Source organism: Carica papaya, chromosome 6 (assembly GCF_054855325.1).
Source record: "Carica papaya isolate Zhongbai chromosome 6, ASM5485532v1, whole genome shotgun sequence".
Taxonomy (NCBI): domain Eukaryota; kingdom Viridiplantae; phylum Streptophyta; class Magnoliopsida; order Brassicales; family Caricaceae; genus Carica; species Carica papaya.
This window is the reverse complement of record NC_142314.1, coordinates 35,645,195-35,663,108: the sequence shown is the minus strand read 5'-3', so window position 1 is coordinate 35,663,108 and position 17,914 is coordinate 35,645,195. Positions and strand designations below refer to the sequence as shown.

The following is a 17,914-nucleotide window of genomic DNA, read 5'->3' as shown; positions in this document are numbered from 1 at the left end:
AGACTCCGACCGTTCCATAAGGAACTTCTTAACTCCAACCTTTAAAAACTTTATCATCTATAAATACAGTCCATGAAGGAAAGAAACATAAGAGGGAACAATTTGAAATTTCAAATCAGTCAAATTTCATCTCGTTTCATTGAAGAAGAACAATGTTCACTTATGTTACAAATCAATTTCAAAATCAAGAAAGTAATACACATCAGCATACAGCATTGTTCTGAGCTAATTGCTGCAGCAGAGCCTGTTCAGCCCTTTCTCTTATCTGATTGATCTCATGCTTAAGTTCATTGCTGGCTAATTCTTCACTTTTCATGTCAAGGAGATCAGCAGGCTTTATTTCTCTACAGACAACTCTTCTCCTCAAGTCTGGATTCTTTGGATCGCTGAGGTTGAACAGAATGGCCCTATACTTGAGCTTTTGATTCCCAACGCGAGGACCCAGCTTTCTGAACATCTCATACTCCACCTCTGCAGCAACCTTGATGTAATCACGTAGAGATACATGCACTTTCTCCCCAATCTCAGATGCTACCTTAGACAGGGCCTCTTCAAGCATGGTTCTTATTTTGCCTCTGGGTGCATCTTTTACATTTTGAGAGGCAGGTCGGGAAGGAGTCTCCAATGGTATCTTCAGGCAAATGGTAGTCCCTTTGGTCGAAGCATCATCAGAGTGTTCTGTCTTCAGAGATGAGCGGTTGAGGAGGAGCTCCGGATAACAACTTTGAGACAGTCTCAGAGGAGGGTTCGGCAGGAACTTTCGGCGGCAGCTTGATCCGAATGATATGAAGATGCGTTGAACATGAGTTTCTTGGAGCAGGAGAAGAATCTTTCGTGAGTATCCCCTTCTTCCAGACGTCGATAACTCGAGAAGCCGCAGAACATATCTTTCGGCTCTTGTGCTTACTCAGATATTCAAGCTTCTTGAAGATGTTATGAGTATCGATAAGTTGTATGTTGAAAGGACAACTCTCCAACTGCTTCAAACAATCTACACATGAACCCTTAAGAATGCCCTTAATGTTTGCACGATCCGCTGCTTTCTTCGCGTCTGCAAGAATCTCCACCGTCTGGTTAATCTTTGAAACTTGTATTCCACGCAACAAATAACACTAAACTGGAAGGCTTGCTTTTCACGGAGAACACTCGGTGTAAATCTCTCTCTTCGTCTTACAACAGAAGCAAGGAAAGGAAATAGAGCAATGGGAGAGCAAGAAACAGAGAGACTCTCTTCTTGAAAGAAGAACAGAAACTATGGAGTACATCTTCTGAAATAGAGACCATCTTCGGTTATATATATATATATATATATATATATATATATATGTATATGTATATGTATATGTATATGTATATGTATGTATTCATAGGAGGAAACTAAAATTTTAAGCGAATTACCCATTCTACCCTCAGTTACCGTTAATTGGATTTGGGTTGCAATGTCGGATCGGGTTTTATTATCAGTGGGCTTCACAAGTCATCACCAATGGGCCGACAAACACAGGCCCATTTATTAATGCAATACTGGAAAAAGAGAAGAGGATATATATATATATATTACTAAATATTTTTTAAAAAAATAAATCTTAATATTTCTAGAAAACCAAATATATTTAATATATATAAATTTTTATAATTCAAATCCTAAAAATTTTAAAAAATATATTTTCTTCTCCACTTTTGGTTGAACTATTATTTTGTATAATTAACAATATTTTATAGTTAACAATACACATATATATATATATATATATTATTAAAAAATATATCCTATGTATTTCGACCCATGTTTTGCTATTCTGTTCCTCACCCAATAGAGTGATATAATTCTTTTGATTTGATTCAGTATAATACAGGTAAAAAAATATTGTATTTATAAAGTAATATTGTGTTATATGAACACAACATGATAAAAATTGACTGCCGATCGAGGTAAATTTCATACTCCTGACTCGTTTTTCAATGCTGAGTTCCCCTGTGGTCAAATCGGAGCCAAACTCTAGGCCAAACGGCCGAAACCCAGCGGCGCCGCCGCGCCCCTCCTCGATTTTTGCCTTTGATGAGGCCCTCCCCGGTCTCCGTTTGATACAATTTTTATATCACCGTGATCACCATTCTTTTCTCTACAGGTTGATCGGAGCCAAATCACTAAAACACGAACCACGCCGGAGAGCCACCGCACCCGAGAGCACCGCCGCCGGTAAGCTTCGATTTTTCGTAATTTTTTTGGCCTCCCAATGGCCCTAGGGTTGTTTTATCGCAGGGACCGATGCAAGTGTGGCCGAAAACGGCCAACTCGAGGCGAATCGCCGCCGCAAACGGTAGTGCCGTCGCCGGAGCACGACGGAGCCACCCTGCCGGAATTGCGATATTGGCCGAAAGGGGCCCTAGGTCTGATTCTGAGATTTTTGGGACACGTGCAGGTACCGGTAGCGTGTTTCAGTTTTTCGGAAAAAGATTCAGGAAATTTAGGGATAACCCGCAGGCGCTCGGAAAAGCCTATTTCGGGTCTCGAAAACAAGTAAGGATTCCTCACCCTATTTTCTATCACGGTATTAAAGTGCAATAAATGATAAAATAGTATTTCATGAATCAATAGCTGTGTGAAATTGTTTAAGGTTGCTAATGGAGCCCGAGTCTAGTGTATTTGTCGGTCAGTTGTTGTTTGTTCTATTTTACAGTTTTAAATGCAGTATAATGTCTGATATTTTTATTTCATAGTTTTGTGTGCATGTATCACTGTTTCATTGATTATGGACTAAATGACTGAGAACCCGATATTGTGTGTTGTCTTGTTGGCATGAACTACTGGTTTGCATGTTTGTGTGTGACTTGATGATGGTGACTAAAGAAAAAGGGATAAAAGGTTATGTGAATTGGCAAACGGATAATGTGGACAACCTGACTAGGTATCCTTGGAGATAGTGGACGGACTGGGTCAGTAGGGAATCCTACCAGGAACGTGGTCTCTCATACCGGACGGGGTATGGAGACCTTATGTGTTTTGGCGTCCATACCGGATGGGATATGGGGACGGCTCGTTTCACCCTCATACCGGACGGGGTATTGAGGTTCATGGTTTTGGCGCCCATACCGGACGGGGTATGGGGACGACCCTGGAATCAGGTTATAAATGTTAAGGGTTCACGGGTAGCGGGACCCCTATGGATCCCCATGGATACTAGTAGGCTTGTAAAGAGAAATTATGCTGTTTAAAGATTGAAATGCAAACGCGTGATAAATGTTGTATTATAAAGTGTATGTGATAACGTGATGATGATAATGTGTTGCTTGTGTATTGTTTTATGGATCTCACCCAGGTAAATGGAAAGTAAACGTTTTTATGAACAAATGGGTTTATTACAAATTATGCTCCATTGGTCGTTTTTGTTTTCTACCCACCTTTACTCCTGTGGCAGTGAGGTAGAGTGATGTTTTTACTGGGTTAGTGTAGCTCACTCCTTACTTAACCATTTCAGATCAGGAAGACGTGGTTCCCGAGCCCGTTCCGCAGGAAGACGCCGAAGGGAACGCCTAAAGATCCCATAGTTATAATTGTAGTTCTTACTTTCGAGCATTTATTTTAATTAGTTTATTCCCTTATTTGTTGAACACGTTTTGGTATTGCGTAAGGGATGTTAATTGCAATATTTAATACGCTTCCGCAAATTCAGATTATTTATCTATATATATGACTTTCCAATATTAAATTTTTCCGGGGCCGTTACAGGACAAGAATCTTTCATGAGTATCCTCTTCTTCGAGACGTCGATAACTCGAGAAGCCGCAGAACATATCTTTCGGCTCTTGTGCTTACTCAGATATTCAAGCTTCTTGAAGATGTTATGACTATCGATAAGTTGTATGTCGGAAGGACAACTCTCCAACTGCTTCAAACAATCTACACATGAACCCTTAAGAATGCCCTTAATGTTTGCACGATCCGCTGCTTTCTTCGCGTCTGCAAGAATCTCCACCGTCTGGTTAATCTTTGAAACTTGTATTCCACGCAACAAATAACACTAAACTGGAAGGCTTGCTTTTCACGGAGAACACTCGGTGTAAATCTCTCTCTTCGTCTTACAACAGAAGCAAGGAAAGGAAATAGAGCAATGGGAGAGCAAGAAACAGAGAGACTCTCTTCTTGAAAGAAGAACAGAAACTATGGAGTACATCTTCTGAAATAGAGACCATCTTCGGTTATATATATATATATATATATATATATATATATGTATATGTATATGTATATGTATATGTATATGTATGTATTCATAGGAGGAAACTAAAATTTTAAGCGAATTACCCATTCTACCCTCAGTTACCGTTAATTGGATTTGGGTTGCAATGTCGGATCGGGTTTTATTATCAGTGGGCTTCACAAGTCATCACCAATGGGCCGACAAACACAGGCCCATTTATTAATGCAATACTGGAAAAAGAGAAGAGGATATATATATATATATTACTAAATATTTTTTAAAAAAATAAATCTTAATATTTCTAGAAAACCAAATATATTTAATATATATAAATTTTTATAATTCAAATCCTAAAAATTTTAAAAAATATATTTTCTTCTCCACTTTTGGTTGAACTATTATTTTGTATAATTAACAATATTTTATAGTTAACAATACACATATATATATATATATATTATTAAAAAATATATCCTATGTATTTCGACCCATGTTTTGCTATTCTGTTCCTCACCCAATAGAGTGATATAATTCTTTTGATTTGATTCAGTATAATACAGGTAAAAAAATATTGTATTTATAAAGTAATATTGTGTTATATGAACACAACATGATAAAAATTGACTGCCGATCGAGGTAAATTTCATACTCCTGACTCGTTTTTCAATGCTGAGTTCCCCTGTGGTCAAATCGGAGCCAAACTCTAGGCCAAACGGCCGAAACCCAGCGGCGCCGCCGCGCCCCTCCTCGATTTTTGCCTTTGATGAGGCCCTCCCCGGTCTCCGTTTGATACAATTTTTATATCACCGTGATCACCATTCTTTTCTCTACAGGTTGATCGGAGCCAAATCACTAAAACACGAACCACGCCGGAGAGCCACCGCACCCGAGAGCACCGCCGCCGGTAAGCTTCGATTTTTCGTAATTTTTTTGGCCTCCCAATGGCCCTAGGGTTGTTTTATCGCAGGGACCGATGCAAGTGTGGCCGAAAACGGCCAACTCGAGGCGAATCGCCGCCGCAAACGGTAGTGCCGTCGCCGGAGCACGACGGAGCCACCCTGCCGGAATTGCGATATTGGCCGAAAGGGGCCCTAGGTCTGATTCTGAGATTTTTGGGACACGTGCAGGTACCGGTAGCGTGTTTCAGTTTTTCGGAAAAAGATTCAGGAAATTTAGGGATAACCCGCAGGCGCTCGGAAAAGCCTATTTCGGGTCTCGAAAACAAGTAAGGATTCCTCACCCTATTTTCTATCACGGTATTAAAGTGCAATAAATGATAAAATAGTATTTCATGAATCAATAGCTGTGTGAAATTGTTTAAGGTTGCTAATGGAGCCCGAGTCTAGTGTATTTGTCGGTCAGTTGTTGTTTGTTCTATTTTACAGTTTTAAATGCAGTATAATGTCTGATATTTTTATTTCATAGTTTTGTGTGCATGTATCACTGTTTCATTGATTATGGACTAAATGACTGAGAACCCGATATTGTGTGTTGTCTTGTTGGCATGAACTACTGGTTTGCATGTTTGTGTGTGACTTGATGATGGTGACTAAAGAAAAAGGGATAAAAGGTTATGTGAATTGGCAAACGGATAATGTGGACAACCTGACTAGGTATCCTTGGAGATAGTGGACGGACTGGGTCAGTAGGGAATCCTACCAGGAACGTGGTCTCTCATACCGGACGGGGTATGGAGACCTTATGTGTTTTGGCGTCCATACCGGATGGGATATGGGGACGGCTCGTTTCACCCTCATACCGGACGGGGTATTGAGGTTCATGGTTTTGGCGCCCATACCGGACGGGGTATGGGGACGACCCTGGAATCAGGTTATAAATGTTAAGGGTTCACGGGTAGCGGGACCCCTATGGATCCCCATGGATACTAGTAGGCTTGTAAAGAGAAATTATGCTGTTTAAAGATTGAAATGCAAACGCGTGATAAATGTTGTATTATAAAGTGTATGTGATAACGTGATGATGATAATGTGTTGCTTGTGTATTGTTTTATGGATCTCACCCAGGTAAATGGAAAGTAAACGTTTTTATGAACAAATGGGTTTATTACAAATTATGCTCCATTGGTCGTTTTTGTTTTCTACCCACCTTTACTCCTGTGGCAGTGAGGTAGAGTGATGTTTTTACTGGGTTAGTGTAGCTCACTCCTTACTTAACCATTTCAGATCAGGAAGACGTGGTTCCCGAGCCCGTTCCGCAGGAAGACGCCGAAGGGAACGCCTAAAGATCCCATAGTTATAATTGTAGTTCTTACTTTCGAGCATTTATTTTAATTAGTTTATTCCCTTATTTGTTGAACACGTTTTGGTATTGCGTAAGGGATGTTAATTGCAATATTTAATACGCTTCCGCAAATTCAGATTATTTATCTATATATATGACTTTCCAATATTAAATTTTTCCGGGGCCGTTACAGGACAAGAATCTTTCATGAGTATCCTCTTCTTCGAGACGTCGATAACTCGAGAAGCCGCAGAACATATCTTTCGGCTCTTGTGCTTACTCAGATATTCAAGCTTCTTGAAGATGTTATGACTATCGATAAGTTGTATGTCGGAAGGACAACTCTCCAACTGCTTCAAACAATCTACACATGAACCCTTAAGAATGCCCTTAATGTTTGCACGATCCGCTGCTTTCTTCGCGTCTGCAAGAATCTCCACCGTCTGGTTAATCTTTGAAACTTGTATTCCACGCAACAAATAACACTAAACTGGAAGGCTTGCTTTTCACGGAGAACACTCGGTGTAAATCTCTCTCTTCGTCTTACAACAGAAGCAAGGAAAGGAAATAGAGCAATGGGAGAGCAAGAAACAGAGAGACTCTCTTCTTGAAAGAAGAACAGAAACTATGGAGTACATCTTCTGAAATAGAGACCATCTTCGGTTATATATATATATATATATATATATATATATATATGTATATGTATATGTATATGTATATGTATATGTATGTATTCATAGGAGGAAACTAAAATTTTAAGCGAATTACCCATTCTACCCTCAGTTACCGTTAATTGGATTTGGGTTGCAATGTCGGATCGGGTTTTATTATCAGTGGGCTTCACAAGTCATCACCAATGGGCCGACAAACACAGGCCCATTTATTAATGCAATACTGGAAAAAGAGAAGAGGATATATATATATATATTACTAAATATTTTTTTAAAAAATAAATCTTAATATTTCTAGAAAACCAAATATATTTAATATATATAAATTTTTATAATTCAAATCCTAAAAATTTTAAAAAATATATTTTCTTCTCCACTTTTGGTTGAACTATTATTTTGTATAATTAACAATATTTTATAGTTAACAATACACATATATATATATATATATATTATTAAAAAATATATCCTATGTATTTCGACCCATGTTTTGCTATTCTGTTCCTCACCCAATAGAGTGATATAATTCTTTTGATTTGATTCAGTATAATACAGGTAAAAAAATATTGTATTTATAAAGTAATATTGTGTTATATGAACACAACATGATAAAAATTGACTGCCGATCGAGGTAAATTTCATACTCCTGACTCGTTTTTCAATGCTGAGTTCCCCTGTGGTCAAATCGGAGCCAAACTCTAGGCCAAACGGCCGAAACCCAGCGGCGCCGCCGCGCCCCTCCTCGATTTTTGCCTTTGATGAGGCCCTCCCCGGTCTCCGTTTGATACAATTTTTATATCACCGTGATCACCATTCTTTTCTCTACAGGTTGATCGGAGCCAAATCACTAAAACACGAACCACGCCGGAGAGCCACCGCACCCGAGAGCACCGCCGCCGGTAAGCTTCGATTTTTCGTAATTTTTTTGGCCTCCCAATGGCCCTAGGGTTGTTTTATCGCAGGGACCGATGCAAGTGTGGCCGAAAACGGCCAACTCGAGGCGAATCGCCGCCGCAAACGGTAGTGCCGTCGCCGGAGCACGACGGAGCCACCCTGCCGGAATTGCGATATTGGCCGAAAGGGGCCCTAGGTCTGATTCTGAGATTTTTGGGACACGTGCAGGTACCGGTAGCGTGTTTCAGTTTTTCGGAAAAAGATTCAGGAAATTTAGGGATAACCCGCAGGCGCTCGGAAAAGCCTATTTCGGGTCTCGAAAACAAGTAAGGATTCCTCACCCTATTTTCTATCACGGTATTAAAGTGCAATAAATGATAAAATAGTATTTCATGAATCAATAGCTGTGTGAAATTGTTTAAGGTTGCTAATGGAGCCCGAGTCTAGTGTATTTGTCGGTCAGTTGTTGTTTGTTCTATTTTACAGTTTTAAATGCAGTATAATGTCTGATATTTTTATTTCATAGTTTTGTGTGCATGTATCACTGTTTCATTGATTATGGACTAAATGACTGAGAACCCGATATTGTGTGTTGTCTTGTTGGCATGAACTACTGGTTTGCATGTTTGTGTGTGACTTGATGATGGTGACTAAAGAAAAAGGGATAAAAGGTTATGTGAATTGGCAAACGGATAATGTGGACAACCTGACTAGGTATCCTTGGAGATAGTGGACGGACTGGGTCAGTAGGGAATCCTACCAGGAACGTGGTCTCTCATACCGGACGGGGTATGGAGACCTTATGTGTTTTGGCGTCCATACCGGATGGGATATGGGGACGGCTCGTTTCACCCTCATACCGGACGGGGTATTGAGGTTCATGGTTTTGGCGCCCATACCGGACGGGGTATGGGGACGACCCTGGAATCAGGTTATAAATGTTAAGGGTTCACGGGTAGCGGGACCCCTATGGATCCCCATGGATACTAGTAGGCTTGTAAAGAGAAATTATGCTGTTTAAAGATTGAAATGCAAACGCGTGATAAATGTTGTATTATAAAGTGTATGTGATAACGTGATGATGATAATGTGTTGCTTGTGTATTGTTTTATGGATCTCACCCAGGTAAATGGAAAGTAAACGTTTTTATGAACAAATGGGTTTATTACAAATTATGCTCCATTGGTCGTTTTTGTTTTCTACCCACCTTTACTCCTGTGGCAGTGAGGTAGAGTGATGTTTTTACTGGGTTAGTGTAGCTCACTCCTTACTTAACCATTTCAGATCAGGAAGACGTGGTTCCCGAGCCCGTTCCGCAGGAAGACGCCGAAGGGAACGCCTAAAGATCCCATAGTTATAATTGTAGTTCTTACTTTCGAGCATTTATTTTAATTAGTTTATTCCCTTATTTGTTGAACACGTTTTGGTATTGCGTAAGGGATGTTAATTGCAATATTTAATACGCTTCCGCAAATTCAGATTATTTATCTATATATATGACTTTCCAATATTAAATTTTTCCGGGGCCGTTACAGGACAAGAATCTTTCATGAGTATCCTCTTCTTCGAGACGTCGATAACTCGAGAAGCCGCAGAACATATCTTTCGGCTCTTGTGCTTACTCAGATATTCAAGCTTCTTGAAGATGTTATGACTATCGATAAGTTGTATGTCGGAAGGACAACTCTCCAACTGCTTCAAACAATCTACACATGAACCCTTAAGAATGCCCTTAATGTTTGCACGATCCGCTGCTTTCTTCGCGTCTGCAAGAATCTCCACCGTCTGGTTAATCTTTGAAACTTGTATTCCACGCAACAAATAACACTAAACTGGAAGGCTTGCTTTTCACGGAGAACACTCGGTGTAAATCTCTCTCTTCGTCTTACAACAGAAGCAAGGAAAGGAAATAGAGCAATGGGAGAGCAAGAAACAGAGAGACTCTCTTCTTGAAAGAAGAACAGAAACTATGGAGTACATCTTCTGAAATAGAGACCATCTTCGGTTATATATATATATATATATATATATATATATATATATATATGTATATGTATATGTATATGTATATGTATATGTATGTATTCATAGGAGGAAACTAAAATTTTAAGCGAATTACCCATTCTACCCTCAGTTACCGTTAATTGGATTTGGGTTGCAATGTCGGATCGGGTTTTATTATCAGTGGGCTTCACAAGTCATCACCAATGGGCCGACAAACACAGGCCCATTTATTAATGCAATACTGGAAAAAGAGAAGAGGATATATATATATATATTACTAAATATTTTTTAAAAAAATAAATCTTAATATTTCTAGAAAACCAAATATATTTTCTTCTCCACTTTTGGTTGAACTATTATTTTGTATAATTAACAATATTTTATAGTTAACAATACATATATATATATATATATATATATTACTAAAAAATATATCCTACGTATTTCGACCCATGTTTTGCTATTCTGTTCCTCACCCAATAGAGTGATATAATTCTTTTGATTTGATTCAGTATGATACAGGTAAAAAAATATTGTATTTATAAAGTAATATTGTGTTATATGAACACAACATGATAAAAATTGACCAAACAAAATGATACAAATATTTATTTGGATTTCCCTCCTCCATATCATCTGCTCCTACTCCTTGCATTGATCCGCACTAGTCTCGACCTCCATTGATCCAGCTTGAGTCAGAGACAAATGTAGAAGTAATTCACATTCTGCAGATACCTCTCTTAAACCATAGCTTTCTCATCATGTCCCTGAGAAACAACTCTCATAACTCACAATCTCTTGAGGCATAGACACCACTTTATAACTTTCATATATTGCAGTGCCTCATAATCGAAGACGTCACGGCACGACCCCAGTGTCCTGCCTTCCGACAGTTTGTGACACAACCATATGTTTTAAAGATCTTCCAGCTACTTAATAAGAGTTAATAGAAAAACTAATGGTGAGGATAAATCACAAGTGCAAGGTTAAAAGTAAACTTGTCAAGAGAGTAAGGATATGTACTTTTACCAAAATTTCATAAATCTTCTTAGGATGATACCATTTCAGGCAAGTTGATATTGTTTGCTTGTCCTGTGGAATTTAACCCAGAGAATTGTCCAATATCATGTCCATCGACAGGCGAAAATTCATTTTGCAAACCAATGGCAAACTCCCCAGGACTATCTCCCCCATTTTGGAAATAGTCTGCAATCTGCATTGGGAACCCAAAACATAATTCATGCATGGTTATAATCCTTTTGAACTTCCAACTTTAAGTTCTAAAGATGTAGCCGAAATTTTATAGCTCAGTTGAAATGTTCAATATTTGGCCCATAAAACCTACTACTTCACCTTGGAGCTATATGCTCATGCAGAATATTTACACACACACACACACATGCACGCCCGCACGCCTGATAATCCATCCAGACTTACATGATGTGCAAGAGACATCCCACTTATGGCTGCCGATTCCATATTTGAACCAAGTAGCCAATCACCGCATATACCAGCCCGTCCATGAGGATCAAAGATGCAAGGAGTATGAGGAGTATTAGTTGGAAGAGCTGCACCCCTACACAGCCAAGAGACGGAGACGTCACTCTTATAGACTGCAAGTTTGAGAAGTTTCTTAAATTTTTCAATCAACCAGAATATTTCTTCAGAAACATAACATCTTGCATTGGAATTATGCAAAAGAGACAATAGTTGCTGTAAATGATTTAAAGAAAATGATAGTAAGCGTTTTAACAGTGCTGAAAAGAAGTGAAAGAAAGAAATTAGAAAAGTAATCTAGGACCCTATACAAGTGAAAACGATGCCAATCTAGAATTAATTATGCCAATCAACGGAAGATGAAACTCTCAAGTAATTGACTTCAGAGTACTGTCACAAACTGCTATTACAGTCATAGTATTAGCAGACAACATGAACAAGAGTTTCTTACCATAGCTGGACTCTAGTATAAAAAGGTTTCTGAAGTGAGCCTTTTGCTAGTCCAAGAGCAGCTTCAGCACCAGCAAGCATGCCAGTCTTCACCTTCTCTGCTGTGGCTGCTGGAATATTTTCCTGAAAGACATAATTGCATCAACTACACGGCCTAATTTAAAACCCAAATAAACCTCAATACAGCAATTATACAACTGCACTTCAAAAAGAATTATCAGGCTCTGAAATTGAAACATTGAACTTAATTCTTTCAATAAAAGTATACACATTTAAAAAATAAATAAAAGAAAAACAAACTTTAGTACTATTTGTTTAGCCTCAAGTTATGCAGATGTTTACTATTTACAGCTAAAACAAGTGCTTTTAGCACTAGCATAATCTATTGGCGTTTAAATTAAAAATAAGTTCTAATTATAAAATCAAAGGGGCATATGAAAATAGATTAAAAAAGGAATTCAATTCATGATAGATGTAAATATAAAAATAATTTTAGAAAACAACAAGATGAATGTGGTTGCTTGAGTATCGGTGACATGAAACAGACTGGTCATGTAACCACTTCCAGCAGCTAAAAGTAGTCCGATGAACAACACCAACTCAACCAGATTGCCACCTTATTCCGCTAATGATTGTGTGTGTGTATGTTAAAAGACAAATCAATGAATTTTGTCTTTCAAATACGATAATTTACTTAATTTGAGTAAAAAGTTGTGGTGCTTGATGGACCCTGCCCTCGAGCTAGGCAACACGAGTAGATACGCTCCCAGAGGCTAAATAAAGGAAACCTTTGAAGTCTGCAGAAAGCAAAGAAAATTCCCTTTTTTTTTCCACATAGTATTAAATTACGAATAGATAAAAAGTTCAGGGTTCAAGCTTGAACAAATTCAATTAGTGATCCACGCAGATAGACATTTAGTGCAGATAAAAACACATAGATGAGAAAACCAACTACCCTCAACGCCAACTCCCATCACCTCCCAATGGAGAAAAAAAAAAACTCCTCCAGAAATGCTTCTACAGAACTGACCTGTGGAACCTTGTTCTGCTTTCCATAAGCTGCAGTACTGAAGAAAGTCCAGCAATGTGGACCATCATGCTGAGAATTCATAAGTTTCGCTGAGTTATTTCCCATCCACGATACAGAATCAACTCCTTTAACAAAGGCTCCTTGAAATGTCACTGTGCCACCAGCAAAGGGGAGGGGATCTTCAAATGCAGCTAGAAGAGCCCATATTGAGTTCAACTCCAATCTCTAGATACATAAAACAGATGACATGAACAGTTCACACAATTAAGTTATGCCAAAAGCAAATAAGTTCAGGTATAAGCCACAGCACATCAAACAGAGGCAAAGCTGAAGTAGTTAAAAAGTACAGAAATAAAATAACAATAAGAATTTTTTAAACTACAGATAAGTAATTCTTTAGCTTATCAGAGTTCTTTTCTTGCTTTTCATCTTCTTTTACTATTTCTCAATTTTCTAAGTGTTTTAAATATATGAAAATATACGAAAACAAATGAATCCCTTCTTTTTATACATAAAGATTTTATTTTGAGTTTTGGCCCTGTTTTCTTTTGACTAATGCATTAATATTAAAAAAAGTATGGGATTAAAATAATTTCTTATTAATAAATTTTACCTAGATATTTTATTAACTATAAAAATTAAATTTAATATTATTAACAAACTAGAGAACTCAGGGCTACTACCTTCATTTGTCTAGCAATTAGTGGTAATCCTGAAGAAGCAAGTAAACGATTTGCACATTTTCCTGTTAACACAAAAACCCGTTACAGTAACATTCAAAAGCAAGACACAAGAGAGCAGACAAATACATTGTTGCACAACTAACTTATTATAGCAAGCAGCATATCAGTTTATTCCCCGTTAGCAATTATTAATAGCAACAACTGAGTATTCAATCATATGGTAGGTTTTATACACCTTTTGGACTCAACTCTGGTGAGGACATCCCCTAGAGCAATCATATTACCTAATCAACCTCCATAGTTTCTTCTTCTTGATTAAAAAAGAAAAAAAAAACAACCTCCATAAAATGCTATACTAAAGGATTAGATGCCAGCATAAGTAGAGAGATAAAAGTATCAACATCCTAAGTAATTGGCTTATAGTTAACAGCAGCCTTTTTGAAGCCTAGAGCCACAATCTTTATCAAGCTTGCTTGTATTTGCCAGTCATTTTTATGTACAGTTTTAAGGAAACAATTGTACAACAATGATAAGAATGTTATCATGCTCTTTCTTACTCCTAATATTAAAGAGAATCTGAGATCTCAACAAGTAAGGGTAACAGTTATAGACAACAGTCAGATATTTGTAATAACAAAAGTTTATATTCGTGAATTCAATCTTAACATCAAAATTCAAGAAAAACAAATTGTATTATCCCTACACTTCAGAGTATTTATTGAATACTCAACTTGAAACTAATCATCTTTCCTCCTCATGTCATAAAACTGAACTCATGCAACATTCTGTCTAATGTCCTACAATGTCATCCGATCATCCACAACTGGCTGGGAGTAAGATCTTCCTAGAATTAAGTATATCGTAACATTGAAGAGAACTTCATATGATTATAAGAAAGCATAGTGATTAGTTTCTACCTATAGATTTTTCTGCTAGATTGCAGAGAGGTCAAGTAAAGTATAAAATTCGAAAAAGATATCAATAGATTTCAATCAATGAAAGGATCAAGAGCGCTGTCATATTTATAATGGCAGAGGATGATAGAATCAGATGTCCCTTTCCGAAGGAAAATCAAGAGTATAAGCATATTAGTGAGTAATAGTATTGTTGTTATAGAGCATCCAATCTTAACATAATAGGGGAATACCAAGCCATAGGTAAAGTTAATAATAACAAAGACAAAGCTATCAACTCACCATTATGAGCAATGACAATTGCATCAAACTGCCCACGAGGTTTTGCATTCTCACTTAAGTGCCACATCCCATTAAATGGCTCAAGCTTACTAATCCAGCAAGGTCTCACCACATTGACAATAGAAGTCTGCACCATGGATGAAAGCCTATTCAGTTCTGAAACACAAAAGGATTATTCCAGCTTTTTCTTCTCTGTTTCGTTAATTTGCATTTAGGTAGTACTAAACCCACACCGGGAAGCTCTATAAATGGAAAAATCCAACTGAGCTAGTATCCTCTGGCAATAACTATTCTACTTTAATAATGGTTGTACACAATTACATAATGTTAAACATAAAACTTCACTCAATTACATTCGAATATGAAGATTTAAGAAAAAAACTGGTGAAAATACTGTTTCTGAAGTGCAATCTGATAAAAAAAATATAATTTAAGTGCAATTTGATACAAAATATAATTTAACATAGAGTGCCTCACAAAGTTTAAACTGCATTTTTTGTTTTTAGATGGTTATCCTGCAGAATAAACCAGGCACCTAGACTTCTACTTTCTCTTGGTGCTTTCGAGTATGATGTGCAATAATTCACTATAGCCTATCCTTGAGTTCAATACAAAACATCTGAGTTTCTCTTGCTTCAGAAAAGCATGCTAAAGACAAAAATCATCAAAACAAAGCTTAATCACCTCTGATAACAAGGAGTCAGCAAAAGGGCGCATCCCATTAACAGCTACATATCTGGGTGCGGCAAATGGAAATGGAGTAAATCGACCACCCACCTCAAGTTCTCCAACTATACCAGGCCATTCTCGAACTAGACCTCTCTCCAACCAACCATCTACCAATTCAGCAAACCGAGAGTCACTCACAGTGAAGAACTGAGCTGCATGATCAAATATCAATGGTTGAGGATCAATTACCCTAGTGGCCATTCTTCCCCCTAGTCCATGCATCCCCTAGAATCAGTAAAACACAACCAAAAACCTCATCAATCATCCATTGCCTTGCTCCAGTGCAGAAAGTTTGATCCAAATGATTTAAATTTCTAAAGATCATAACAATTAATTCTTCCCCACCAAGATAACTCATCCTTGCTTAACAGAGTATTACAGAAGTCCACCACCACAATGAATTAAATAGTCATGTAGATCCTAAGCCGATCAATAAGAGAAACCATTTCACGTGTTCCAATACTCTACAGGGAAAATTTTGAAGATCCTTCCAGTTTCTCTTCTATTTCTCTCTTTTCTTCAGCCACTTTTTGAATCCAAAAGTACGAAGAAGAAAGCAATTGAATAAATTACTTTAGTAATCAAATTCTTTTTGCCACAGTTTCAAAAGAAATTTTCTCTTCTTCCCACTTTAGAGAAAATATGAACTGCAAAAGGAAAGAGTTGAAACAAAAGAATAAGACTAAAAAGAACATTATAGTAACTGCTGAAAGAACCCTCTTGAGCACCAAAGTTGAAACACAATAAAAATGCTCTAAATACAATCAGCACCTTTAATATGAGTGAAATTTATATACTAATGGATTCTTCTTGTTTTGGAGAAACGGGTCAGGTTGATAAATATAACTAACAACAATCAAGAATGTAATGAGAAACAAAATAACCAACGCAAGACACTGAAACTGCATAGTCCAAAGATTAGTTTCATGGAAATTGAAGTGCTTAACAGATAGTTTACAAACTTCAAATAAAGAAATTGTTATAGATGACTGGAAACATATCATTTTAACTAAAATACAAGCGTTAAAATTGAATGAAACTCAACAAACTTCACTATCTCAAATATGATCATGCTAATAATCGTCATCATTTTGCCATAAACCATGAAGCTTTCTAACTTCATGTCAGCTCAAGAAAGTTCCTAAATAGTGAAATCTCACAACTGCACAGAAAAGCACTACCTTGTTGATCGAACTGTACCTTCAAATTCTACACTCTTAACCAGTGCATTTTAAAAGTTAAACACCCAACACACGAAAAACCAACATCATTCTTCAATAAACCCACATTGAAGAAAACCTCTAAAAATGAAAAAACTGACGAACCGTATCGAAAACCGTGGATCGAACCCCTCGCTTCTCCAAGTTCAAGGCGCAGACAAGACCAGCCATTCCTCCACCAATAATCCCCACATGAGGGTCAGGAGAAACCGGTGCGGCAAAGGTAACCTGTTCTTGAGTGAATGTTTTCTTGAGAATCGATCTCCTAGAGGTGCCATAGCGTGATCTCCGGCGGCTTGTGGAGGCGGGTTTTTGAGGGTTGGAGGTGAGTTTTTTGCCGGGAACTGAACTGAGGCTTGTTTGAGAAGTGCACCTAACAGTCACAGCGGAATTGGAGAAACATGATTTTGAGGGTTTTGCTGGGGTTTTGAGTTTCAGAGACTGGAGAAAGGAAGAAGAAACAGAGATGACGGATGTGGCCATGGTTTCTTTTGGAGGGAGAGGGAAAGAGATTGGATCATCTTATTTAAAAATAATTTTGATTTTATCAATTAAAAAAATATATATAATTATAATATATTATATTTTAAAATATTGTTAATTATACAAATAATAATTCAACAAAATATATATTTTAAAATTTTTAAGATTTAAATTATAAAAAACTATATATATTTTAGTAATATATATATATATATATATACATCCTCTTCTCTTTTCCAATATTGCATTAATAAATGGGCCTGTGCTTGTCGGCCCATTTCTCATGACTCAACGTAGCCCACGGAGAATTAAACCCGATCCGACATTGCAACCCAAATCCAATTAACAGTAACTGAGGGCAGAATGGGTAATTCGGTTCAAAATTTTAGTTACCTCTACGAATCAAACGTAGGTTCTTCTCCTATGAATACATCATACATATACATACATATATATATATATATATATATATATAAAACTGAAAATGGTCTCTATTTCAGAAGATATACTCCATAGTTTCTGTGCTTCTTTCAAGAAGAGAGTCTCTCTGTTTCTTGCTCTCCCATTGCTCTATTTCCTTTCCTTGCTTCTGTTGTAAGACGAAGAGAGAG

The 17,914-nt window shown here is 37.4% G+C and overlaps 2 protein-coding genes across 8 annotated transcripts; both read right to left on the bottom strand.

The window, feature by feature from the left end:
* Positions 1 to 668: 668 nt before the first annotated feature.
* Positions 669 to 10,010, bottom strand: LOC148253596 (uncharacterized). The gene is made up of 5 exons (XM_088223414.1): positions 9,990 to 10,010; positions 9,545 to 9,796; positions 6,635 to 6,886; positions 3,729 to 3,980; positions 669 to 1,070 (listed from the first exon to the last, which is right to left on the bottom strand). Exons 1-5 carry the CDS (start codon positions 10,008 to 10,010, stop codon positions 669 to 671), a joined length of 1,179 nt encoding a protein of 392 aa, XP_088079540.1.
* A 460-nt stretch (positions 10,011 to 10,470) lies between these two features.
* Positions 10,471 to 17,337, bottom strand: LOC110817585 (FAD/NAD(P)-binding oxidoreductase family protein). 7 transcript variants are annotated; one of them, XM_022046220.2, is made up of 9 exons: positions 16,926 to 17,337; positions 15,556 to 15,825; positions 14,872 to 14,998; positions 13,676 to 13,737; positions 12,993 to 13,217; positions 11,964 to 12,085; positions 11,453 to 11,591; positions 11,039 to 11,228; positions 10,471 to 10,947 (listed from the first exon to the last, which is right to left on the bottom strand). In XM_022046220.2, exons 1-8 carry the CDS (start codon positions 17,301 to 17,303, stop codon positions 11,064 to 11,066), a joined length of 1,488 nt encoding a protein of 495 aa, XP_021901912.1. In that variant the 5' UTR covers positions 17,304 to 17,337; the 3' UTR covers positions 10,471 to 10,947; positions 11,039 to 11,063. The 7 variants fall into 7 exon arrangements, with proteins under 7 accessions (XP_021901912.1, XP_021901903.1, XP_021901892.1 ...); XM_022046211.2 differs by having other exon boundaries at positions 10,471 to 10,944; XM_022046200.2 differs by having other exon boundaries at positions 11,045 to 11,228.
* Between the last annotated feature and the right edge of the window lie 577 nt (positions 17,338 to 17,914).

Coding starts and splice junctions, on each gene's coding strand:
- LOC110817585 (XM_088223144.1), bottom strand. CDS start 17,303: ATGGCCACATCCGTCATCTCTGTTTCTTCTTCCTTTCTCCAGTCTCTG. Junction 15,826..16,925: donor GATCCACGGTTTTCGATACG/GTTCGTCAGTTT, acceptor TACTGATTCTAG/GGGATGCATGGACTAGGGGG. Junction 13,738..14,871: donor AATTGTCATTGCTCATAATG/GTGAGTTGATAG, acceptor TTGTGTTAACAG/GAAAATGTGCAAATCGTTTA.
- LOC148253596 (XM_088223414.1), bottom strand. CDS start 10,010: ATGGTCTCTATTTCAGAAGAT. Junction 6,887..9,544: donor TCATGAAAGATTCTTGTCCT/GTAACGGCCCCG, acceptor AAGATTAACCAG/ACGGTGGAGATTCTTGCAGA. Junction 3,981..6,634: donor TCATGAAAGATTCTTGTCCT/GTAACGGCCCCG, acceptor AAGATTAACCAG/ACGGTGGAGATTCTTGCAGA.